This window comes from Pollicipes pollicipes, unplaced genomic scaffold (assembly GCF_011947565.3).
Source record: "Pollicipes pollicipes isolate AB1234 unplaced genomic scaffold, Ppol_2.1 Scaffold_4881;HRSCAF=5763_pilon_pilon_pilon, whole genome shotgun sequence".
Taxonomy (NCBI): domain Eukaryota; kingdom Metazoa; phylum Arthropoda; class Thecostraca; order Pollicipedomorpha; family Pollicipedidae; genus Pollicipes; species Pollicipes pollicipes.
The window spans coordinates 22254757-22282133 of NW_023596576.1; the positions used below are offsets into that span (position 1 = coordinate 22254757).

A 27377-nucleotide genomic window follows, 5' to 3' on the forward strand; every position below is an offset into this window, starting at 1 on the left:
AGTTTCGCTGCTAGAGACTGTCATAAACTGTTATCACTGCTGCGACGGCAGCCATTGTTAAGACTGTTTCGACTGGGGCTGACTGCTGTGATACGCATAACGACTGTTCCTTTGTCACTGAAGAACGAACGGTGCTGAGACATTCTGCCGAGATCTGCTTTGACACGCTCAATTATGTGGCTGTCGTGACTGCTGTGGAACTCCTGACCACTGTGACATTCGTGACTGCTGCGGAATTTCTGACCACTTCACAGCTGTAACTGCTGTGGAACTCCTGACCGCTGTGGCATTCGTGACTGCCGTGGAACTCCTGGCAGCTGTGACAGCCGTGACCGCTGTGACTGTCGTGACTGTTGCGGCGCCGCAGCCGGACCGGTGTCACAGGCGGGGCCGAGTGAAAGTCTGACGCGTTCGGACGGCCGGGCGGGGTCTGCGACCCAGGCCCGGCGGCCAGACCCAGCCGAGGTCGGCACCGCGCCGCGCCCGGCCGCCAGTGCTCGACCCGGCGGCGGCGCGTGCCCCGGCTCCCCCTGAGCCGGCTCCGAGCGAACCCCGCAGCCGGACGGCAGGAGGAGACCGCGTGGACTCAGGCGGCGGACGCCCGGGTCCGCCAACACACCGGAGGCCAGGTCTCACGGGTACCACGGAGGGAAGGACCGTCCGCTGCCACGAGGCTGGGGAGACCCACCTGGGCCGCCGGCGGTCTAAGGAGACGCAGCAGAGACTGCCCTGAGGAGAAGCACCAGAAACGCCGTCGCTGTAACAGCCAGTGCGTCCCAGCCGGCAGCCGTCCTCCGCACACCTGACTCATCCGCCACCTGTCCTCATCCTCTGCATGAGAGTCCGGACTCTGGTGCCGCGCCGAGGCAGCGTGGTCCCGATGTTGCGCCTGCTGCTGCTGAGTGCGTGCTCGTGTGCCCTGGCGCCGGCGGCGGCCGGTCAAGAGCAGTGGACACGCCGCGATGGAGCGCCGCCGACATCGGCGCAGCAGACTACCGAGAGGTGAGCCGAGCACATCGCCTGCCAACCGACTCCAGGGCACGCACGTGACCACCGACAGCTGCTCTTGTCGCTCACACCTCATCGCCGACTGTGCGCAGTTAACTCAGATGTAATCACGTCAAGCTTCTGACAGATGATTCTTATCAGCTTGTTAGATTACTTTTGACTAACCTGAATACCCCTAACCAAGCAGAACTAGTTTTTGTTGGTACTTTTACATAGGTATGAGCCTCGGACTAAGTACCTTGTTCACACGACGCACGCGTGGAGAGGCTGACAAATAGAATATACTTGCCATATGAAGGTTAGTCTGCCGCGTCGTCTGTGCTCTTTAGACGCGTGACATGCGCGTGAAAGGGATGTTTGGAAATAACCAGTGTAGCATATTTTACCAAAAACAATCGCATAGCAGCCCGGCCTGCGTGAAAGATCCGCGAGAAATGCAGCAACAATGAACTCTTGATAACCGTTTTCAAGGAAGCTGACACTTGGGCGTCATGCAGAAGATATTGCGAAAGATGATCGTGTGGGGGAAAGTTCGTGAGGACAAAGTCGAAAATATAAAATTATGACAACGAAAGGTCGTACTAGACGACTTCATATGATATGAACTTTGCATGACATAGGAATCGTACATGACAATGTTTGGATGAGATAGGTGATGTGTGTGATACATACCTAAAAGGATCAACATCGTGCGGCATAAGCATCTTGCGGTATACGTGTCGCAAACGACCATTTCAGCATAGGATGATCACGTGTATAAAAAACATCGCGTTTCATGAATGTTGTGCTTTATAAAGGAAGTACTTTTATATACATAGCACGTATCAGATAACCCCGTGAAGTAAAGCATGTTGACCTGTGTGCGACCAGACAAGGTAAGTATTATGCATCATTATTCTGAGAAAGACCAACCTTCCGCATACCTCCTGGCAAACTTCAAGTCGCCTGTTCACAGCACAAGGGCGCGTAACGCCGAAAAATTGGGAGCTTAAGGCTCTGCTTGCTTACATCAAGATCAGGTTAGGATGGGTTGTGTTGGACCGAATTGGGGAAGGTCAGGTGAGGATCGGTTTGGCTTAGTTCAGATAACCTGAAATCGGTTCAGTTCGATGCAGTTCAGGCCATTTTAGCGGGTTTGGGTTGGGTCGGACCGGGTCAGACTCAATCGGGTTAGGTTGGACTGGGTCAAGCTCAGTTGGGTTGAGTTGGAATGGACTGGGTCAAGCTCATTTGGATTGCACTGGGTTTGACTGAGTTAATCTCAGTTGGGTTGAGCTGAGTTTGACTGGGTCAAGCACAGTTGGATTGAAGTGGTTTAGACTGGGTCAAGCTCAGTTGGATTGAAGTGGGTCAGACTGGGTCAGGCTCAGTTGGGTTGCGTTGGGTTGGACTGGGTCAACCTCGGATGGGTTGAGTTGGGTTGGACTGGGTCAAGCTCAGTTGGGTTGAATTGGGTTGGACTGGGTCAAGCTCAGTTGGATTGAGTTGGGTTGGACTGGGTCAAGCTCAGTTGGATTGAGTTGGGTTGGACTGGGTCAAGCTCAGCTGAGTTGAGTTGGGTTGGACTGGGTCAAGCTCGGATGGGTTGGGATAACTGGGAGTGGTTGCATCATGCTACGCTGGGCGGCTTTGGGTCAGGTAAGCTGGACAGCACGGGATTAGCTGCAATGGTTTGCGTTGGGCTCGACTGCATTTTTTGGGTGTGTTGGCTTGGGTCGTACCATGATAGGAGTTCGGTTATGTGGTAATTGGTAATCCCTTTCAAGTTAATGGCAAGTCTCTCACGATATTTCGCTTACACCTATTTTAACATTTTGCGAAGTGCTGTGCGCAAAAAAATGTCATGCCACCAAACACCCATGTACATCAGTTTACAGCGACAGCGCAGTCACAAGCACGCAAGTGAAATGATTTGGTTTAAAATACTCACCAAAGAAGTCAGTCAGCTCGATAGCACTGCCACACCCTGCACATCATAGCATCCCAGACACCCATGATGACGCACACAAAACAACAGCAGATCCAAGTGCCGATGATGCCCATTGGTCTGAACTGACAGACACACTGATTTGACAGACGACCTATGTTCTAAAAGGATTCATCCAATCAAGTTTTGATGGACCACGAGGCTGACTTTGGACTCCATTTGTCAGCAACAGCTTTCAACACGCTATCGCTATTGGGCTAAACCATTCGTGGGGGGGGGGGGGGGGTAGCTCTTAACGCTTTCCCCATACGAAGTTTTGCCTGTTTCTCCTGATTTTTATTCACCGAAAGACCCTCAGCAGTTCGCTTATATCCACCTTTCAACTTCATCAGCGAATTTTAACACATCCATTCGATTTGCTTATGATAACAGTATTCTATGACTGCCAGCAAAACCCGGCCACTCTCACAAAATAACCTAACTTTGTCCTAAAACAGACACCATTCTTGCCACCATACGCCAAACCATCCCCAGATGATCAATATTGTATGTTTGCACCCTGTGTATAACAGTGTCTTTTTGTTAATGGTGTCTTACATGCCGAGCACGCATACCCAAAACTTCTGCTGCATTGCTACGTGAAATATTCGATCACACAGCCGTCATATCTGTCGAAAACTATCCGTTCTTATCAGCAAATTGCTGTTGAACGAGCCTGAACTTTTAAAAGCCTTCGGGCTTACAGATAAAAGCTGTTTTGATGACTTCAGGTAATTATTCACCCTCACTTCTAAACGCATTAACGCAGTAGTTTGCTCTAGCCTGCCATCATTCATGAAATCAGATGTCTGGCATGGCTTCTTTCCAATCGTAGTTAATGCATTTTGAATAGATATGACATTTGCCTAGATTTAGCCTCCCTTATTAAGTTATTGAAACCAAATATCAGCATTGGACGTTATCGCTGTCAGCTTTTTAGCAACGTGACCGATTTACCATCACCGAATCGGAAAGTGACCCCTGAAATCCTATATTTACATAAATAAAAAAAAAACAATAAAGTTAATGGACCCAACACAGAGTCATGCAGAGCCCCACAGTTAATCCTCTCTCATTTACTTTTTAACATTTCCCACAAATCCAGAACATCCAGGTAAATGGATGCATGTTATTAGTTTACAACATTTTACCATGCAACGTTTTTCCACTCGAGCTTTTATCCGGGAAGTATAAGTTACACGAACAATGTAGATGATGTTATATCTTTCATCAATATTATCAGCGGTGAATCGCAAAAAAGTCATTGTTCACTTCCGTGTGAGGCATCAGCTCTGAACAAACAATAATGCCATTAAAATGAGTTTAATGTGATGGAATCTATGGACGCGACTAACTTCAAAACAAGTTGGTGTGCAATTTCTGCCTACTACCAGAAACATCAGTTGCGTACCAGCGGATGTCAACACACCCTAGTGTTTCACGAGACATAACCGTTTATTTGAGAAAACTGCCGCCCGGAAATTAGACGCCGTACCTTGCACAATGGGCCACTTGCAGTGAAGCAGCCATGCCTAATAAGCATGTAGTTCTTGACGCTTTTCTCATAGTTTGTCACATTGTAATAGTACGGAAAACATGACTAGAATAATGATAGAAGCAGACAGCTCACATATGTGCAATTATTCTAGCCATAAACATCAACCTACATGCCACTTTTCTCTTTAGTTTGTAAATATATAGAAGTGCTGGGCCCCTCATATATACGCTTATGGAAGGTGTTTTGTAGGATGCCCTACCCCAAAAAATTGGTTTGTCTTTGACATTATATATCAGGACATCCGCCTGCATATGTGCCTGTGCAGAGCGTCATGATAGGCCCAGGCGCGGTCAAGATGTTTATCTTCAAAGTGTTTCGTACTTTAAAATTGTAAGCTTGGTATATGCGACACTAAGTGCAAACCACTTGACAGCCTTCTCCTGAATGCTCACTACTGGATGCATGTGAACTGGAACGTGTTGTCCGCATTTGACGTCACCGTTAGCGATCACCCAGACGGTCCACTGCGGAGCCTGGAACTAATCACTCCAACGACTGTGTCAAGGCGTTTGTGCCCTGCACGAATAGGGGGTGACCTAGATAACCCAGTTCGCTCTGCACCGGAGGTAATAGTCATGATGGGGCTACCCTCACTGGGATGGGAATGGGCTAGCAACAGCGCTGCTGCTTGCGGCCTCCGGCTCGTAGCTGATCAACGATCGTTAACAATGGGTGTCTCGCTCGAGGAGACCGACCACTAGTCAGTATTCCGGACCGATCACGCCCGAGTCCGGGTCACATCCCAGGCCAAGTCCAGACTGGAGTCCGGGTCAGGCCACAGGCCCAGTCCAGACCGGAGTCCGGGTCAGACCACCGGCCGAGTCCAGACCGGAGTCCGGGTCAGACCACAGGCCCAGTCCAGACCGGAGTCCGGGTTAGGCCACGGGCCGAGTCCAGACCGGAGTCCGGGTCAGACCACAGGCCCAGTCCAGACCGGAGTCCGGGTTAGGCCACAGGCCGAGTCCAAAACGGAGTTCGGGTCAGACCACAGACCGAGTCCATACCGGAGTCCGGGTCAGACCACAGACCGAGTCCAGACCGGAGTCCGGGTCAGACTACAGGCCCAGTCCAGACCGGAATCCGGGTCAGACCACCGGCCGAGTCCAGACCGGAGTCCGGGTCAGACCACAGGCCAAGTCCAGACCGGAGTCCGGGTGAGACCACAAGCCGAGTCCGGACCGGAGTCCGGGTCATACGACAGGTCAAGCTCAGACCGGAGTCCGTGGTAGGCCCCAGGTGGAGTCCAGACCGGATCACCAATCGGGACCGACCAGAATATATCACAAGTATTCAGGTTAAAGGACAGACTATATTCCACATCAAGCCGAGCCAAACCAGCTTAAGGCTCAGTTCGAACCGCAGTGCAGCCCAAAGCCAGACTAAACCATAGGCGGACTCCAGACCGCCTATGGTCAGATAATATCGTTTGAGATGGCCGGTCATCTCGGTTCGAGCTGACTGGCCATCTCAGCGGTCACGCCAACGCTTCGTCCCAGCCCAAGCTCTCCTCTGACCACAGCCCGGACCCTGGCCGGACAAGCTCTGCCACAGTCTCCAGCCCCCGCTCTGGCTCGCCGGCCACCTGTGACAGCGAAAGTGCGGCGAGCCTGCGGCCGCGACACATCGCCGGCCGCGGCCTTGACCGTCCGGCGCGGCCACTTATAAACAATCGCGGCGGCGCGTATGTCGGCCGCGCTGTCTGGGGCGGCGCGGCCCGACGCACGTGCACCGCGGGAGGGCTGCTGGCTCGGATGTCGGCCGCGCTGTCTGGGGCGGCGCGGCCCGACGCACGTGCACCCGCGGGAGGGCTGCTGGCTCGGATTGGTCGGCCCGCGCTGTCTGGGGCGGCGCGGGTGTCGACCGCACGTGCACCGCGGGAGGGCTGCTGCGGGGCGACGCTTGGATGTCGGTCGCGCTGGTCTGGGGTTGGGCGCGGGGCCGACGCACTTTGCACAGCGGGAGGGCTGCTGGGAGGGCGACGCCTTTTCGGACTGTCGGCCGCGCTTGTCTGGGGCGGGCGCGGGCCGACGTACGTGACACACGCGGGAGGGCTGCTGAGGGCGACGCTCGGATGCGGCATGGGCCAGGTGCCGGGCTGCTTCCCGTGATTGACGGCGAGCGAGAGCGGCAGTCTGACCCGGGAACACTCGCGGTGCCGTGAGGTAACCAGTTGGCAGTCTATCCCGATCTGACAACCTAGAGACCCCCTTTGGCGGCAGTCTGACCCGGGGACCTCGCGGGGCCGTGAGGTGACCGTTGGCAGTCTATCCCGAACTCTGACCTAGAGACCCCCCAGGCGACAGTCTGACCCGCAGACATCGCGGATTGCCGTGAGGTGACCGTTGGCAGTCTATCCCGGACTCTGGCCTAGAAACCCCAGGCGGCAGTCTTGACCCGCAGACATCGCGGTTCCGTTGACTGACCGTTGGCAGTCTCGTCTATCCCGGACTCTGACCTAGAGCCCCCAGGCGGCAGTCTGACCGGGGACATCGCAGTGTCTTGACCTGGCCATGTGTCTAGTGAACCTGAGGCCCAGTGACCCCCAGCCCAGGGTCGTTCTGGCGTCGCTCTTTCAGCCCGGCACCTTTGCTCGACCGCCCACCTCAATTGAGGGAAACCCGAGACCCCACACCTCGCCGGGGTGGTCGAACGGTCCCTCACGACCGTGACCCTCGTCTCCATGACCGCAATGACCCGGTGGTTTGCCCCCTATGCGCCTCAAAGCATGCCAGCTCTGGGTCATTAGGCCCGAGTTTTACTCGAGATGGCCACTCACTGACGATGCGTGGCAGATTTCTCCGAGACATCAGATGAGACGTCTCAACGAAGTTAGTCGAAGTGCCGGACGGGCAGAGAAAGCGTTTTATAACGTTCGCGTTCGTGAGCTTTCCTCAGTCAGGTCCGTTGGAGTTTAACAGATGGGGCGTGTGGAGCATGATAGGCATGTGGAGACTTGGCGATAACAGGTTTTCACTGTTTAGGTCATGCTTTATAAAACTGCAACTTTCCTCGGTTTTAGTCAGTTCTGGTAACATGACTGAATGTTGTTACGTGAATAATTGTCTCCAAATGCCACGGGGCTACAAACCAAGCGCTACCAAATAATGTGTGGTTCAACACACAATGCATGGTCTCATACCACTGCAGCAGCTGTCTGTCACCTGTGCAGAACTACCACATACCACGCACATCGACATCGAACGGCTCCGTTCGCCTCCCGACCCGCGTCTTCGTCTTGTTCGTTTGGAGACAGCTAGGGCGGCTGGGCGACGGGACATGGATCTGTCAGTTTTGACCTAAGAAGGCAGCTGACGTTCTGTATCTAGTAGAGTTCCCTTGGAAACTGGAAGCAAGACCTACTGCTGAACGGTCGGCGTGTAAGTGATCGGTGCAGCATACGCTGCTGGTGGGGCGGGACACGCAGGTCTTGTTATGCAGCGGCCAGCAGCAGTCTACCGGCCTCACAGCGCGCGGTATCGCGAATGTAGGTAGATCATAGACGGATTCCCATCACTCTAGCCGCCTGCTTCGAAAGTCGGTACTTGGCCGTATGTCTATCGATCCGATTTTCGGGAAGATCACGACAAGAAGCTGACCAATAGCGAATTCTGCTCCACATTCCGCGGCGCCTGCTGATGTGGAACACAGTGTGACAGCTCACACACCCCACAGGCGGCGTCCGCCATCTACAGCCCCTGTTTCACGGATGGGCCGTCTGCAGTGAACCAAAACACGGAACTCTATCTCAGGAGACATGGCTGCTGTCGAGCAGTTCCGGTCGACGGCTTTGGACGGTGCGGGCGATCCAGAACAGCTCCTCGTGTTCCGTACGGCCCTGGCCGCCCGAGACCACGTGACCCAGTGGAGCCGGTGACGTCACATCACAGCAGCGGAGCCGGTGGCGATCGGCAGACAGCGTTCTTCGAGTCGTTCATCTCAGAATCGAGCAAAAATGCGGCATTTTGGCACTCTGCTATCGGCAGTCTGTCTGGAATCGGGTGGCGTTTGTACTGTGGCGGCGCCTGTGCTGGCAATGCTGGTATTTTTTTTGCTGTCAGGAAAGCTTGACCCGCATCAAATACGACTGAAAATGGGACACAGTTACAGCATCAATCAAGCTTTGCGGGCTCAGCACCGGTACACGGGCATTTAGCTGCTGCCGTTACACCGCCGTCGCCGCGTTTCTCTAAGATATCGGGTCTGTAGTTGTGAGATCTGGATGATTGGCTCACCTGTTTTGGGGCCTCCGACTGGTGGCCTTGCATGGTTGGGCGGCTGCTGCTCAAAACCGATTAACCTTGTTTCCGTCTGGAGAGACCAGTAAGCCACGTCGTAAAACTTTGCCCAACAATAATACGCCCCTGGGTTTAAGTTTATGTAGTGCGGATAAACAGCAGCGACACTTTCATACAACGCCTCGCGCAAGGTCTAGAGGATTTAGAGGGAGCACAACGTACTCTGCAAAGGCCCACACGCACATATACGCACCATCGTGCTCCTCTTTAAACCGTGCGTAAAGCTGACTTGACATTGTACATTAGAAAAACACCAAGTTGACAATCAAATGTTTTACGTCGTGGGCGCCTCGCAATTATTTGTCCTTTTCCTCGATGTTTGAATGCAGTCACACTCTGAAAAGCGTTGAGTCCTTGGTGGTTGATGCAGGAGTGCTCCCGAGTTGATCTGACCATATTTACCGCGACGTTTATGCGAAGTCCAGCAGCGAACTAACTCTGCCCTCCAGTTGAAACATATTCAGTTAAGTTCAAGTTAGTTAAGTTAAACTCTAAGTTAAAACATATTCAGGTTCAAAGGCAATTATAATAAGGCTGGACGTGCCTTGGGTACCCACATGTCTGTTACAGCGCTCTTGATTAATTGAGAGCGTATGTTTGCCAACGGGTGGCGAAATTTACGCGGTATGTCACGTGGTGAGGCGCCTGCCAGGTGTAGAGCTGGGTTCTCCGTGGCTCGACCCCTGCTTCATGTTCTCGCGCAAGTTCTCCCGGCAAGCCACATCATGTTGGGTGCCCAACACGCCGTTGGAGGGAGTGTCTAGTCAAACGGAGGCTCTCTTTGCACGCCGCGCAGGCCGCGGGAAGAAAACAAGTCGGTGCATCCACGTCTATGCACAGGGTCATCCTACGCTGCGACCAGAAAATAAAATAAATAGTTTTGCATCCTTTAGCGTTCCCCAGCATGAAACAGTGTTGTCAGCGCCGGCAGTTCAACTGAGCACGTGACATCGCACGAACGAAAGGAACCACACCCGCCTTGCAAATTGTATGCTGATAAATGCAATGCGTCGAATTGAGTGTGTATGATATTACGCACATTTAATGACGGACTTTGTACGGTTCCTGTTACACGCAATAGCAACATGCGTAGAATAATCTCAGAACACGTGACCTTCGTAGAAAATTTTGCGTTCAAGCGAGGTCTGCAAAACAATCTTCAGCTCATTTATGAACCTGCAGCATCAATGGTAGACTGAAACTAGGGGCTCTCCGGTCAGGCTGCTGTGGGCGGGCACTCCACAGCCTGGAAAAACCAATGCGTTCCGCCTACGCAGTACATGCACGGGTCGTGCAATACTCTGCCATAAACCTTGATATCAAAGAATGCAGAGAATGATACGACTGACCTTTATTGACAAAAGGTCACGACTGACTCTTAAATGACAAGAGCTAACCACTACATATATCATTGGTCCAATAGCGCACTCTGTTCGGAATGAGCCGTCGGGAACGGACAATCGTTCATACCCCAGCGATCGTGACCTATTTCACGGGGTCCACCTCTCCCGCCAGGTGTCAGCAGTGTTTGTCAGGAGCGGGCTACGGCTACTTCACAGTCTGATTTATGAGTTGTGATCGCGTCGAAATGTGCCAAACGCAGTCTGGGCACGGCTTGCATGTTAGCTGGTGCGTGTGGTAAATCTGATAGACTAGGCTATTTTCTCGTAAGGCTATTGGTCTGGACTTATATCCGACCGGTTCAGTTCATTCAGTTTACTTCATTTCAGTATATTTGAAATAATCCACAAAGTGGATTTTACTGTACTACGTCAAAATACAAGGCACCCACTGCACCCAAATTGCCAGTCATACAGGACAGACAAATATTAAACTAAAACAGTCCAATTGAAACGTCAAGCATACAATTAACAGTAAGTCATGCAAATGAAATGCACGCCTTGATGACAGGCTTTTCTCACACATAACGTATCAAAACGCTTCGTCTTGCTTTTCAAAGCTTCAAAGCGTCTTCACGTCTTCAAAGCGTCGTGTGTGGCGATGGTGCTAAAAGACGATAACGGACGATTCCGTGCAGAGGCTGCGCGATATGAAAAGACGCGCTGTGTTGAAGCGAGCCTTCACGTGCGGAGGTGGAGGCTGGCCCTGGCAGAGGCTCCTGTTCCACACGAGGACAAGGCGCACACCATGTAAACAGCACCCGGATCTCGACAGGTGAACGCCCTCCGGCGTCAGTGCTATGAAACCCTCGGCTGCGCCACAGTGTACCACCAGGGTGTTTATCCCCGGCCATCCAAGGGACTTTAAATCCGGGGTAATGTGGCGGTGTTTTTTATTGTCCAGTAATGATACTAGCCACGAAACTGACAGTTTTTTGTACTGTATGCAGCTGACCTTGGACAGCCCCATCTCACACGCGGAGAATACATGATATGAGGAAATACGTACGCATGAATAATATTTTTGATAATCTTCGCTGAGAGGAGTGCTGAAATCGGTAGAAGGATACAAGGACGCCGTTGCATTTTTGAACTGGCGTGGTGTGCGCGCCCCAAGGCAGGCCAAAGCCCACGCCTAAGCTCTGATGTGTTTGGAGCTTCCACAGCCGTTCTGTTGAAAGTTAAGTTAAAATTGGCTGTTTTGAAGTCCTGTTCGGATCCAACAAACAAGAAATCAATATTCTTTCATTCATTTTGAGAGAGTTAGCGCTGATATCTCAGGCTTAAAGTTCCCTTAAGGTGAGCTTGAGTCTGTTTTTGAGTGCATCAAGACCTAGCCCGTCAGGTTCAGCATATGAAATGTGGTGTCCATAGGGCAGATATCCAGCTGGGTCAGTAGTGAGCATTATGAAGATAATCGGGCCCATGCTCGAGCCCTGGGGCAAGCTGCACAACATCGGGAGTGTGGGCCGTCCGCCCCGCCCAATCTGCTCAGGACTCCTAAACCAGACAGTGTCAGTTAAGGCACATCAAGGCAGCTTGGTGAGGAGGACATCATCGTCAACGCTGTCGAGCGTCCTCTAGAGATCGATCGTCGTCACCGACGATATCGCTTCTTTGATGATGTTGGTGACCAGGCGCTTAGCAGCGTCGAGGTCCGAGATGTTCTACGGCCGGGCTTATCTCATCTGACCTATTACGCCCTGATTTGGCTTCAGGTGGTCAAGGGGGAAGCCAATGCGTGGGCATCGGGCAGCGAAGTAACAGCAGAGCCCTGTGCGTTGCAATCTCTGCTGGCCGAGCCGCAAGTGTCGCGGATTAGAACGCATTCAACAGGGGGAATATATAACCGTGAACTATTTCTGCTTCATCTCCCATGTTTGGAGCACTCTGTTAGATGGAGCGGGATCAAATTTGACGCGACCGAATTTGCCTTTTTTTGCTAGATGCCATGCATGATTTACGTATTTTTCAGGAACTGGGCGCAGAAAAGCTGCGGATGAAAGCCGCAGCATGCCTTGTTGCTCGTTTATCTTTTCCATTCCATTGCACATTGGTCACAATTCAATCCATTACACTATCTCTAAATGCCAGCGGGCTGCCCAACTGTCAGCATCACGCTTTTAATTTCTGCTTCACCGTGGGCGCATGGATATGGCTGTCGCCACCGACACCAAAAGCTGTGCAGTTCTGTGACTGCAGTACTGCGATGCGTTTAATCACAGTCTATTCACCTTGAGAATGACTTGGGTGATACTGCCATGCTAATGGCCGGCAAGTGTTGTACAGGTGTGAGTGCAACATGCGGCCTGCCATTAGGCCAGGCTAAAGACTGACCGAGCTCCGCCGGCAGTGCTGAACGCAAATTAATGGACTTCATAACGGGACCAGGGCACAGTGCCGACCGCAAATCCTATTATTTACGCCATTGATGTAGCGGGGTTGTGTAACGGTGTTACAACACAGCGCACTCTTGCACTTACAGTAATTGGGCTTAAATCAACGTCACGACGCGGACTTGCGTTGCTGTGGTCGTGTTGGTATGCCATCAACGCGGCTCTTGCCCTGAAGTCTACCTCATCCAATTGACACCGATGTAGACATCGGGTCCCCGACATCAACGTCCGGGCTGAACATCAAACTGGTCGACAGGGTCAGAGGTTTAAAGGTGACATGAACCCGGACCGGAAATGGACCGGGGCTGGGTTTGTACCGAGGCCTCTGCAAAGGGTCTTGCACGTCGGAGGCTCCGCCTACCCACTGGAAGGGTGTCGCTGTTGTTGTTTATTTAGTGCGTCACAAACTATCATTGAGTGACCTTAATTCGAAGCAAGATTCGAAGGAGCTCTGGGCTACACGCAGTCTATCATTGGCCATGAAATCATAAATTACTTGTTTGTTATTCCCAGTGTGTTAATGGCGCAGACATTTTGATGTGTTGTCGCGGTGCATGACCCACATGTTTCTTTGTTGCACTAACCAACTTTTTCGAGTGACTCACGTTTATGACATTGGATTCAGATGACTTGTTATGCAGACCTTGCTGTAGGCGCCTCTCACCTTCCCCTACCCAGCTGTGCCACTCCAGTTCGGCAGATGACCCTGCCTCCAGTCTTTTTGCCAGGATGGGTTGGGGATGTTTTTCCATGTAAGGCCGTGCTACGACACGGCAGTCCCGGGTCAGGTTTCTTTGGCTAGATGCCAGGTGATCTTTACCTATCAGTGGGACTCATTACTCTGCCGTGTCTAACCGTACCACGGCACGACAGGCTCGGGCCAAGCCTTTTTAGCCATGCGCCAGGCGATCTATACCTAGCAGTGGTACCAAGCGATTAAAGGCCTTCACAGATAAAGTTTACTTTGCCCTGTCCACCGCTACCCATGAGGCTGCACACATAGCCATTCGCTGTCCATTTCTAATCATTTGTACGCATCCGTTACCCTACTACTCGCAAAGTTCGAGTACTTTGGCTTTAAAGCAAGGATGAGTTCGATGAACGATGTACCCACCCTTGCTCTTTTGCGCTGAAAGATGTGAAATTACTGACAGTGGAGCTAATTATGCCCAAAAGAAGCGCAGAATCATCTCTTGAAGTATCTGCCCAACATTTCGTAAACGTGCAGCCCGTGCCCGTGACGGTGTACAAAACTTCCCAGAATGTGTGCCCAGCCTAACCCAACCTGATGCACATTCCATATGGATATCCATAGTTTTACCCAAACCGTGAAGTCCTCCACAACCAACGCACCCACTCTGACACAGGCATCCAGCGCCGCTAGATTACGGGTCTAACATCTGTACCCTGGACAATGAAGGTCTCAGGAGACGGCAGCACGCAATCACTTACCCCGCTTACATGAGTCAACCAAACCGATGATTTTGCGACGATTAGAAAGAAAGGCGCAATTTCTGCTCATGTCAACGGGTTTTAGCGACGCCGCGCCAGCCACACATCGTATCGTAAATTTGCGATGGTGGGAGGGGGAATTTACGATTTTCGTAGATCACCCACAAATAACGAGGCGTACCGTTGGTGTTTTATGCATGTTTTGAGGAAAGTTGCCTAAGTCTGACAGAAATGGGTTACAAAATAATATAAAAATAAGATAAAGGCTTACTGAAGTCAGATAAATCCATTGATTAAGTCATATTTTCAATCTGAACTATTCTTAGACGAAAGTGCGTTTCGTAAATTGTGCACATCCCCACTGGGATAAGTTATGAAAATTGACGATGTCCTCAGCAGCGCTGGAAACCAAGCCATGACCACAAGCCTTTCACACAAGGTATTATTGCTCAGTTAGTCTTGTGCGTATTATCAGCATAACATGTTTCATTTGTTATTTCATTGCGATGTTTATTTTCTCCATTTTGCCGCATACTGTCAAAACGCGCCCGGCGAGGCCCCGCCGGCTCCTTTTGGGGTGAGTGGCATTGTAAACCTGACAGTGTCTAGAACATTCCACGCACCGCGATACACTCCGAGCTTAAAAGTGCAACCGTTCCTTCCTCACCGCCCAGAGAATTGCTGACATATGTGATATGCTTGATGAAACAGCAAAATCTTGAAAAGACTTACGACCCTGTAACATCCGTCGGCGCTGCGCCTGAAACCGGCACCAAGTAGAAGAACTACTTTTTTCAGTTCAAAATCATGCCGCAATGTTATCAGCGGTCAAGGTCAAGGTCAGGTCAAGGCTATGTTAGTTCAGGGTCAGATTACGCCGACAGGCAATATTGCCTCCTCTTCCAACTCACATGACATATATAGGTCATTCGTCTGGTGGGTAGTAATAGATATGTTATTGTCGGTTACGCCAACTCAAACTCGAACAAACTCAAACTCAACTCAAACTCAAATGATTACATTTCTTGCCCCCAGAAAAACTCATACTTCCACCACCAGGAAAGGCATGTTTAACGGGAATATCAATGTGAAGTGCTCATTCCCATGCCCAGGCTTCGCAGCATTGCTGGAAACGTAGTGCATACTCATTATACATATATATATATATATATATATATATATATATATATATGCATATCAATAATTGTTTCAGATCTTTATTTGACCAGGACATGCTGATATTTGAAAGCTGCTTATTTCCAACATAATAATTTGTGACAAAAGACCCTGCAAGTCTGTCTCTCTCTCTCTCTCGCTCTCTCTCTCTCTCTCCTCTCTCTCTCTCTCTCTCTCTCTCTCTCTCTCTCCTCTCTCTCTCTCTCTCTCTCTCTCTCTCTCTCTCTCTCTCTCTCTCTCTCTCTCTCTCTCTCTCCTCTCTCTCTCTCTCTCACACACGCACACACACACACACACACACCACACACACACACACCACACACACACACACACACACACACCACACACACACACACACACCACACACACACACACACACACACACACACACACACACACACACACACACACACACACACACACACACACACACACACACCCACACACACCACACTTGTATCAACCGTAAATTACTGCATGTAGCTGCCGGAACAAGTAAGAAAAAATAGTGTGATCCCTCGATGATGGCGTCGCAACAGAATGACCTGACCTAATATCGAGAAATCACTCGACGCTGTATCAAACTGATCAGCCGCCAAGTACCGAGGATTTGACGAGCCGCCTTTCTTGCGTGATTCGTTTGGTTGTTCTGAAGCTGGAGGAGGGTGAGGGCTGAATACGTTTAGCCTTTCGCAAGTAGTCTCTGGTTTGCTGATGTGCATTTTACTATGGTTGGTTTGCGCAAGGTCCTCGCATGCTTGGTGTCTGCTTTAACCGAAAAAGTTGGGATATAGGTACTTTATGCGCTTGCAATGTAGCTAGTGTTGTCTGTGAACGAGGCAGCTTGTAAACTGCCTGATATTTCACATATCGCGGCACTTAAGTTTCCTGCGATTCCTTTTGATAGGCCGTTCCCCCTCCCTAAAAAACACCCCGACGAACTGCCGGAATCGTTCCCTACCGTAGCGCATCTCTGTCACAACGCAGATTCCCATGTCTAACTAGTTTCGTCTGAACGTAAACTAAATTTGAATAGTTTCACTGATTAAAGAAAGAAAAACAGCACTCAGATATGAATGGAGTTGTCCAACCACACAGCATTGTAAGATTTCTTGCATCTCCTGTTCTGGGGGGGTGATCGCCTTGTTTTGTTCAAGTTTCTTTCAATAGTGATACTGAGCAGTGCATCTTCACCACCCAGGCCGCGCAGTGACGACCCTGCTCGTACACAGCCTGTCATGACCCGGCCTGCTGCAGGGACCCGCTGCTGCTCAACATGTTCGAGGTGCTGATCTCGTCTCTGGACGAGAAGTTCCAGCGCGTGAGCTCGCTGGAGCGGGGTCTGCAGACGGTGCTGAGCCGGCTGGAGCGAATGGGTGCGCAGCTGCAGCTGAACCGCAACACGACGGCCGCCATACTTACCAGGTGCGAACGGCAGGGGTCGCCGCCGGGCTCGCTCACACCACGTGATGTCATCACACAGGACGGCTTGTTACGCAGTAGCAAACTACGCTGATCCAATGTTTCAGTCAGGCACGTTATCAATCACCAAGTCCGTTGATTGGGCTGAAATTGATCTAAAAACTTCAGCACAGTCCGAGCTGAGATTAAATATAATTCAAAACTGTCCTGTCCAAATGTTGGAATGAACTAAATAATGCAATGCCGACTCATGAAAAAAAGTGAATGAACCTGTAATCACGCCTGCTGCATTTGGCGCCGTGTGAGCTTGGCCCGAAATGTGACGGACGCATGTGCTGTTTATTTTCATGCATACGCTTATGCTGCCGTATTTCACTGGAACCGGTTCAGAAATCGTGGAGACCACACATTTTCCGACCCATGGAAAGCGCTCATACCACGATGAGGAGTGCAACGCAATAAGTCGATGTATGTGTTGTCTTCAGACGTTGCCTTGACGTACCAGCCTGAGGTCAACTCACTGCTAAATGTCATGAGACCCACCATGTTGCACAACCAGCCGTCAGTCATGTGCAACGAGGCAAGCTTTGGCGTCGCTGTCTGTTCCCCTTACCACATGACATGTCGACGTCGACAAACTTGATGGAATCACGAACACTGGCAAGCTATTAACTCTCACCTTACCAGACCTCACGTGGAAATATCAAGTACGTGGTTGTTTGAAATCTGCTCGAGGTGCACGATCTACGGAGACGGCAGGTCGTTGAGCAGAATAACGGCGATGACTTAATACCTCCGGGACCTGACATACGAAATTCATGCTTGCTTTTTAGTTGATATGTCAAGGTATCGGCCCTCCTCCTCTGAAACACGAGGGAGATCACTGTAAAATGAAACTGGATCTCCCAGCGTGTATTGCAGTGGGAGACAAGCCAGAAATACAGCATGACTTTTGCGTAGAATAATTCCATTTAAAGCATAATTTTAGCACCTTGCGACGGCTCACCGCCTCAGAGGCAGCACGCGCATGCGGCATCCTGGCAATGAAACGAACCAATGTTGACACGCCCTTACGTGACCTCTGATGAAGTCGCTTCATGTCAACTCATTCTTAAAGCTCAAGCCTCTTTCATCGCCTGCCAGGTAATGGACGCTGCGTCCCGCGCGGCTGACGCGAGGGGCCACTTTGAGGCGTTTTTGTGTGGCGCCGGGGATGGATCGTGCGGCTGGATCAGCGGTCATGGGCTCTGTGCCCCCTGGTTACCATAGCGACGCAGCTTAGAGCGCGATATTAAAACAGCGCTCTCACGAGGCAGCAGTGCCCATCGGGGGAGCGACTGCATGCGATGCGCGACAAAAAAAGAAGCAACTTTATCATGCTCTCGGCTGGAGGGGTCGATTACACCCCGAAGCCTTTTTGTAAAATAGCTTAAGAACGGCGCCGCACAGCAGCACCAGCCTTTGCGTAGCAGCAAACAATTAATAGCGGGTCTTTTGGTACAAGTAATCAGGCGTACCTTGTGAGATCACGGACCACGAAGTCAGTGGCAGGTTAGTCAGGCCATGACTATCAGCGAAGACAGCTTCTAGGGAATCGGTCAATCTGATGCGATAAGGAAGTATCAGACGAAGTCATATTTAAGTCATTAAGTCATTCATAAGTCATAAGTCATAAGTCATTTTTATGAGATCGCTTATTAAACAACAAAACAGTTGGATGCAGGATTACAGAAATATAATTGAACTAGAGGAGGTATAAAGGTCAGACCGAGGTAAGAGCCTTACCTGTTTTTTTACGGAAGACTTTGCTTAAGAGTTAGTTTCCGGTGTTCATTTAGAATTTCTTGATAACGAACCGCAACGGACATCTTCCTTGGATTTCTTCAAGGTAAGAGTAGGACGCTAAGCTAAAATTACCTAGATCAACCCTTAAGGAACGGTTCACCATAAACATCTTCATTTGATGTCTTAGCGTCTGACGTAGTACTTCAAACTTATCCAAAGAAAAAATCGAAGCAATCTCGTTGTGTTTGGCTTCGTTAACCTGGTAAACACTAAGGCAGGTCACTGATCTTAAATGAACACCAGTGACTTTTTGCTTCGAACAGGTATCTAGGTCCAAGGCGATTGCATGAGGAGGTCTAGGGGCACTTTGGACACCAGTCTTTGGTCTGACTTTGTTTGGCCTTATTTGACCCGAAGGTACCTATTATTTGACACTCATGTTCCTCAAATTCTGATACAAGTGAGTTAACATACAGGCCAATGTACCCTGTAAATTTAGTTACTTTAGCTCTCTTGGTTTTTATCTTAGGGGTCAAATCGTTCCACTATCCTCACTCCCATCCGAGCGAAGCGTATTCAGCCGGCCGCCCGGGCGCGTGTTAACGGAAAGGAACAAAACGTTTGAACGCTGTTCAAACTCCAGTTGGTACATCTCGCATTCTCCGTGCAGGTGATGCGTTTTGAGTAAATGACGCAACACGAAAGTGCATCTCGATGTTGCGTGAACTTCAGGCTTTAAGGCTCGACGACATTATGGCGGTTAGAGCTTACTGCTGTTTGGCTACATGGCAAAATGAACTGATCGCCTGATGCGCTATATAAGACGTCTAAGGCCACGGCGAGGGAGCTGAGCTTGAGACAATGCATCGATGCAGTTCTCTGGCGGCTGTTAGGTCTCCAGCAGCAATCGGTGGTCGAGTCTGGCGGCGATCGAGACATAGTGGTGTTCTTGTGTACCTGGCATGGTACTAAGCGCGCTAGCTGTAATTCCGTCATGCTGTTGGAACATCTCGTTCGGCGTAGATGTGAAGGTCTACTTATTCAAAAACGCATTGACGCGTTATTCTTATTAAAAACACGCGCACAGTGGTGACGGCATGCAAAGCAACAGATGACAGTGACATGTTTGTTCTGGGATATGCTACACTAATGAAGCCTTTCCAACGGTGAATTGTCGCTGCTGGCGAATGCATGATTGACTGCACGACCTCCACCAAAACGGCTGTTTCACGCAGTTTATTCAGCACAATTTGTAAATGCGTGTATGAGACAGGCTGGGGAGTTTGTTGAGCAACATCGATTGCTATGATTAGCCACAACTCTACCTAGCAAAAATACGCATTATACCTTAAGACTTAAGTGCCACCGCCCACCATTACAACTTCAGGACTAATAGGGGCAAATCCAGACCTCCTTACATTAAACTCCCTAGATACCTAGAGACACATTGACGACAAACATGGCCCCCTAAAATCCCACCCGTCTCGCGCCCAAAGCTTTAAAAGTGACCACCAGCTCTGTTCGGCAGGATGGACCAGCTGGAGCAGCTGCTCTCCCGGCGGCCACCACCTGCCGGCAACGCCAGCCCGCAGCTGACATCTGTGGACGGCCGGCTACGGCGGCTGCAGCTGGCGGTCACTGAGCTGCAGCGCACGGTGGCCAACAGGACGGTGCCGGTCGCCCGGCCGGTGCAGATCAAGCGAAACCTGGCGCGGGCGCGCGGGCGAGGTCCCGACGTTGTGCCCGAAAGGCTGGTCAAGGTGAGTCCCTGCCGCACTCACACAGGGCTCTGAGGGGCTGATCAGGGTGGATCACTGCCGCACTCACACAGGGCTCTGAGGAGCTGGTCAAAGAGGGTCACTACCGCACTTACACAGGACTCTGAGGGGCTGATCAAGGTGGGTCACTGTCGCACTCACACAGGGCTATTTGGGGGCTGGTCAAGGTGTGTCACTGCCGTACTTACACAGGTTCCGGAGGTGGTGCCCGTTTCTGCTTATATCCTCAGGTCTGCGGGCCCGTGTTCTCAACATTATATTTTTTGGGTGCATGACATTGCGTGAAAATGCCCTCTCATGAGACGAAAATGTTAATGCAGCCAGGCAGCAGTAGACAAAAGAACGGCGCAAAATCAGAGTTCTCACGTATTTCTCGATTTTGCCGCTCCATACCAGGACGCCGAGAAGATGTCGCAAGTGATCAACGAGCTGCGTGGCAAGGTGGTCGCCATGGATACAAAGTTCGGCTTCCACATGTCCCAAGTGTCGGAGAACCTTTCTGACATCTTCCGCTCGGTGTCGACGGTGTCCGGCGTGTTGCTGGAGGCGCCGCGCGACAACAGCACGACCGCCCGCTCGAAGCTGGACGTGCTGGTTGACAAGATCCAGCCGCTGATGGACGTCTCCTCCAAGATGGACGAGGTGTGGAACGTGGTGGTGGGCACCAAGTCCTCGATCGACGACCTGGTGCCCAAATCGGACGAGCTCATCCACACGACCAGCCGCCAGGAGCGCGCCATCAACGACATCCACAGCGACCTGCAGGAGCGCACCAAGCAGATCATCGACAACCTCGGCATGGTGGAGCAGCGACTGAGCGAGGAGCGGCCGCCGTCGACTGGCGCCGGGCCGGCCCCCGACTCTGGCGACCCCAGCTCGGCCAGCAAGCGCTACATCCGTCCGGTCACATTCCCGACGCGGCCGGCGTCGCTCCCGACCCGACCGGCCACCAGCACGGCCGCCGCGGTCGGCCGGCTCGACAAGGAGGTGAGTGCCGCTGGAGAGCGGTGAGCACGGCGGGCTTCGCTGCGGGCGGTGCGCGCGCTGCAAGCCGATGACCTTGGGAATGTGCCGCGGGGCAAATTCATTCCGTCGCCGCTTTATGATGTTTCGTACTTTGCGATGTTTCGTTCACGTGGCACTAGAAGCATTCGGGAGATGAGGGTACGTCATGATATCGTTCATGTTTGGAAAAACGACTATATTTGTATGCAGTTTATGTGCAGAAAGTCTAAGGTACAGAAATCAAAGGCGCATTTTTAACATGCTGGTGATCAGTCAGATCCGGTCAGAACAATCAGCACTTAGACTAAAACTTGTGATGCTCTGACAGGCCCCCTTCGACCTGCTGGACGAACAATTTCTGAAGGCGCACGAGAACTACACGTCTGTCGGCGATGCTCCGACCACCGCCGTGCCGCGTCCGGAGAACCGTGGCAGGCCCAGCGGCATAGTCTTCCCGGGACGGGCGCCTCCCTCCAGCGACCTCAACACCTCCTTCATCGTCACCACGGAGGGCAACAGCAGCACGAACGTTGGGGTGAGGCCCCGGTCCGCTTTGTCAGCTCCCTTTTCTCTGCGAGGAGGCACTGGTCTTGCAGGCCTCGAAGGCTGTCGTTTCGCGCTGGATGCGGTACGAGGCTGTCTGTCGTAGCTTTATGTTCTGTGTGGGTGAGGTACATGCATCATGACTTACGCCTGCTAAGCGGAAATCTATGCCAAGGTAATTACGCGTATTTATAAGGCCGCTGCCAAACACATGTTGACACATGTCCACACTGCACTCCATGCTTATGAGATGATCACTGAACGGTGCCCAATCGTGGTGTTATCGCACGACGGGGATTCTGTTCCAGGGCTACTCTTGTCGTGACTTCCTGGATCGGGGTGTTAACGAGTCGGGAATCTACTACTTGCACATCCACGGAACCACCTTTTGGTACCTCAAGGTGTTCTGTGACATGGAAACGGACGGCGGCGGCTGGACGGTACGCTCACAGGACAAGCAGTTTGCTCTGGCGTGCGGCAGTACCGTCGGAGGGGGTCCCTTTTGACATTTCACATAGCAGCTCAAGAAGGCCCCTTCTGACATTTGACGAGCCTTGTTGGCTATCTGAGAGATCGTGGCGTTTGGTACGGACCACAACGTGGCCACTGCTCGTTCCGCATACTGACTTCCTGGTGTGCTTTGACGGTGTTTGCTATCGCCTGCCGTGGCAGTACATGCTCGGCAATTCCCAGATCAGAGCGAAAGCGGGCGTCAAGCTGCACGTGAGCACCACCATCGTGACCAGCCCGTGGTTCCAGGTCATCCAGCGACGGGACAACTACGCCGAGGCCGACCAGCAGAGCTTCAACCAGGCCTGGGAGGAGTACAAGCAGGGCTTTGGCAGCCCCACCACCGCCTTCTGGCTAGGCAACGAGAACATCTTTATGCTGACCAACACCGAGGACTACCAGCTAAGGATCGAGCTGGAGGACTTCGACAACGAGAAGAGGTGACGATGGTTTAGTTACTTCTTTGTGTTGTCATAGTTACTCTTACGTCAAGCAATTGCTATAATTGGCTGCATTTGAACAGACAGCCGTCGAAGCAAGGCGTTTACTTAAGTAACCAGACTCACATATGGCTTTCACCAAGCCTAGCAGCGTGTGATCGTTGTGACTCTGGCTTTGCTGACAGGTATGCTCAATACAACACGTTCAAGATGCATGGCGAGGATGACAACTACAAGCTAGAGATCGGTGGCTACGAGGGTAACGCCGGAGACTCGATGAATGACCCCTGGTATGGCAGCAATCTGAACCCGTTTTCCACCTACGACAGGTGAGAGACAGCATCTGGAAGCCAGAAATGGCCACACGTGACCTGCCTGCAGAAATGAAAACAATGACATCAGCATCTATCTACGCCGTTGCGATGCTAGCCCCAATACGCTATAAGTATCCGCTATGAGCTGTGATGAATCGATTGGCCATTTGCGATTTGGGGCGTGGTAAGTTCACAACCGTACGCCTCTTACAAACATGACGGATAAACCCAGCTCAGACCCCGACCTGTCCTGGCGCAAGATGACGCCGATGACCGGCATCTAGCCTAACCTAAATGAATAAAACCAGCATTGCACGCCTTTCCGACAAGTCACCACTGTCCATCCCCATAGCATCCACCAAGGGCACGACCGCGGAGCCGGACTGACCTACCCCACCGACCGCGGAGCCGGACTGACCTCACTCCACAGATCGCGGAGCCGGACTGACCTTACCCCACCAACCGCGGAGCCGGGCTGACTTCACCCTACCGACCGCGGAGCTGGACTAACCTCACCCCACAGATCGTGGAGTCGGACCGACCTCTCCCCACCGACCGCGGAGCCGGACTGACCTCACCCTACCGACCACGGAGTCGGACCGACCTCACCCACTGACCGCGGAGCCGGACTGACCTAACCCTACCGACCGCGGAGTCGGACTGACCTCACCCCACCGGCCGCGGAGCCGGACTGACCTCACCCCACCGACCGCGGAGCCGGACTGACCTCACCCCACGCGCTGTTCTCTCCACAGGGACAACGACCGGTCGAGCCTTAACTGTGCGAGCATGCTAAAGGGCGGCTGGTGGTGGCGCTCCTGTGGCCGCGGCCTCAACGGTCTCTACCTGGCGGACCCCAATGACGTCATCGCCCGACAAGGTAACCCGCCGACCGGCCCAAACACGCCGGACGGGCGGTGCGCGTAATCAGCCGCAACTGTCCCTGGGGTAGTCTCTGCGTGAAAAAAGTGATAGCTATATCTTGAGCGTCGTGTATTCTCTACGTCATCTCGTGACGTCAGTGGTATTTTGCCCAGGTGGAAAAGGACGCCACTAACCGTGCCAATCGGACTCTGTCGTGCCTATCTGGCATTCTAGAACTGTTCTGATTTGGCTTGCACTGCTTGTCCGACAGCTATCGTTATATAGGACCGGGTATGCAGCTTCCATGCCCATAACCAACGAACTCTCACTTGATGTTATAGAAGCTGGCTGTCCTACTGTCTCATGCATGACCGGTTTCCGTGACTGCACAACTGCGAGATAAGCAACATTTGCCATTTTAATAATATTCCAGGGTCTGCCCAAGCTTGTGCAGTGTGATCCACCTGAAATGTCAATTTCAATAATGCAATTAAGGGTGCTAGAAAGGCGAAGTAGTATCCGACAAGCGTTGTCGAAAATTGTTAGCAACTTACATAGGTGTGGTTCACGCATACATTGTGGTCTGGGAACTAGACATGTAAGCCTCGGTCCACGCGCTCAGCGGCTACACGTGACAATCGCAGGAAAATAGCAACCATGGCAAGTATGGGTTATGCTGGACTTTGCAGAAGTGCGTTAGTGTTCAGGAGGCTGTTGTGGGGACATTTTTTGAGACAGATGAACACTGCTATGAAAACAAAATGTCCACAGTGTTCAAAAGCCTGTAATCTAAGGCAATATGTTAAATATCGTCTTAACACATCCCAGTCTTTTTTTAATTGACAGTTCGAAAGAAATGCCCGGAGACTGGAGGCAAATGTTGCCCATCCCGTCACCTATCCCTCCCTTTTTGGTATGTCTTTGAATTCACACATGTTCTCTGAGCGAACGCAGGTCAGTGATGCATTTTTTTCGGGTGATAGTTTTATCGCTACGTGGTACCGCGGCTGTCGGCCTCACTCGGGCCGTTAGAAGTGTCGCAGCCGCAATAAGCGGTTTTCTCCCAGGGATCAGTGGCGCAGAAAGTGATTTGTCTCGCTTGTGCCCGGCACAGTGCTCCCCGTGCTTGTGTCCTCTGTGGCTGTCTCTTGACCTGCTCTCCGTCGACAGGCATTGTCTGGTACCGCTGGCGAGGCTGGGATTACTCGCTGAAGCGTTCCGTCATGATGATCCGGCCGAACCGAGTGCGCGACAAGCCAGCCGGCGACGACTGAGACCGCGATCAGGGTCACAGGCGGAGCCACGGCCGAGGTCACGGCCGAGGTCACGGCCCGGAGACGACTCCGACCACCACCCAGATCACGGCTGAGGGTACGGACGGGGGCACGGCCGGGATCTTGCCAGAGATCCCGGCTGTGATCCGCACTAAACTCGTGGAACACCCTCGCCGGTCGCAAGGTACCGGACAGGGCTCCCACGAGCGGGGAGGACGCCAAATCTCCGCGCCGCGCCGTGCCCCCTGAGGCGAGGCCAGGAACGACAGTGGTGGCAGTGGCTGCGTGTAGCACGCCTGGTGCCTCGCGGCGGTCACCAACGCTGCCGCTCCCTAGGGCGTTTGGGAGTGACGTGGAACCGGCGCATCTTGGGGCTGTCGAGGCTGCGAGTCGGTCAAGACTAGGACATGCCTCTGGCGGCCACACAACGGATTCAGTGTGCACTGTGCAATTGTTTGTGTCGAACGTGTGATGCTCTCCCAGGTAGCAGCTCTGTGCCCTGCGCATGACCTCCGATTACAGCAAAGTACATTAACGCTTCTGGTAAACCGCTAAGGACGACCTTACACGCACTCACAACCATCGGTAATGCAGAAGTAATGCTAACCATGCTTTCCATTGACGCTTTTTCTAACGTAGTATCTACTTGATAGCTGATCCCAGGCTCAGGAGATTATACTAGGTGATATCGGATCAGGCAACGGAAACTCTGAAACAATTCTCGTCAGTCGGAACAGCTTAGCTCGCCTGCACTACAAATGTCTTCTGTCATGTTCTCTGCGCACGCCTGTGCTTTATCCATCTCAGATACACAAACTTGAGCAAACTACTCATGCCTCTTAAGCATTGCAAATTACGATTGTTATACTAATAAAGGACGTGAAGGCACAGTCGAATCTCGTACTGAAGACTCCGAAGCAAAAATAATGCGCTTCTTTGGAATATCGAGGCTTTTTTCAGGAATGCGCCTATGATATATACCGCCGTGGTGCATGTGCGTTTCGGACGCGTCAAATACCACTTTGTACATAGACTGTACCGCATGTCGGTCGAATAGCGAAGTATCTTCGGCTTCTAGTATGTGAATAACGTGTTGTTCGATAGTGGACAGAACGGTACGCCATGTTGATGTTAATAAAACGGCTGAAAACGTATATTTCCACGCGTGTTGTTCGCCCTCACGACAGCGTCTTATTCAACGTAGCACCTGACGGCCCAACTTGCTTCGTGCGACCAACGAGAGCGTGATTTGAGCGGGCATCCGTTTTCTGTCGTAAAGTACAGAATAATTGTTTGCTTTACATTATATGAAAACCTTGTACTTAACATTATTATACCAGCCCAGCTATCCCAATTTAGATGACCTATAACAACGTAGGTCATGGAATGCTTTATAAGTATCAGTGCACATCGGCAAGCACTTACTTGTGTACCGCCTGGTGCATATGGTTTTTCCCGTAGAGCTTTGTGACGAACATCCACCAAAAACACTCATTTTTCTCCACCTGCAAATTTACAACAAAAAAGTAATCGAAGATCGAATCGGGTCACACGAAGGTCATCTTAGGTCACATTAACCAATGGCAAGTCAAACTATACCCATGACTATGAATCCCACCTTATAAATCATGTTGGTCGATTTTCTTAATCTGCCGCCGAGCTCAGCTTGCTTCTGATTGGAACCAAGAAATAACGTATTAAGAGCAAACGCACGAGAACAGGATAACACATGCGACAGAAGGCTAGTTTTTAAGCACCTGGCGGACCTTCTATATCGTTGTTCACCATAACGGTTATGAACCCAAAACAGATGAAGTCCCATGTCAAATAGTTCCGTGTGAATGCAGGTGCAAACTAGGGGGTCAAGCTTGAATCCCGCCTATCTGCAATTTGTATACATACTTAAACGGTGGCCTTACTTCTACCGGCTACAGCAAATAGCAAAGCAAAATCAGTATATATGTGTTGTTAGGTATTCTGTACCTGTGTCCCTGGCTGGCACATGACCCTTCCATCCATAGACGTGGGAACGTTTCAAAAAGTGTGTGGGGGGGGGGGGGCAAGCTCAGGGCGTGCTTCAGGCACTTTTTCTAGAAAGAAAGCCCAATGACGGGGGGAGGGTAGACAAGAGGCTGTTATCGCTCTTTGTTTAAATGTCATGGCTGCTATGCTAAATATGCACCTAGAGCTG

The 27377-nt window shown here is 51.6% G+C and overlaps 1 protein-coding gene across 1 annotated transcript; it reads left to right on the plus strand.

Moving 5' to 3' along the window:
• The first annotated feature begins 515 nt into the window (after positions 1 to 515).
• Positions 516 to 25378, plus strand: LOC119101228 (uncharacterized). The gene is made up of 10 exons (XM_037224526.1): positions 516 to 1002; positions 16509 to 16676; positions 19987 to 20218; positions 20633 to 21223; positions 21570 to 21776; positions 22093 to 22224; positions 22544 to 22734; positions 22920 to 23063; positions 23804 to 23928; positions 25083 to 25378. Exons 1-10 carry the CDS (start codon positions 836 to 838, stop codon positions 25184 to 25186), a joined length of 2061 nt encoding a protein of 686 aa, XP_037080421.1. The 5' UTR covers positions 516 to 835; the 3' UTR covers positions 25187 to 25378.
• The last annotated feature ends 1999 nt before the right edge of the window (positions 25379 to 27377 follow it).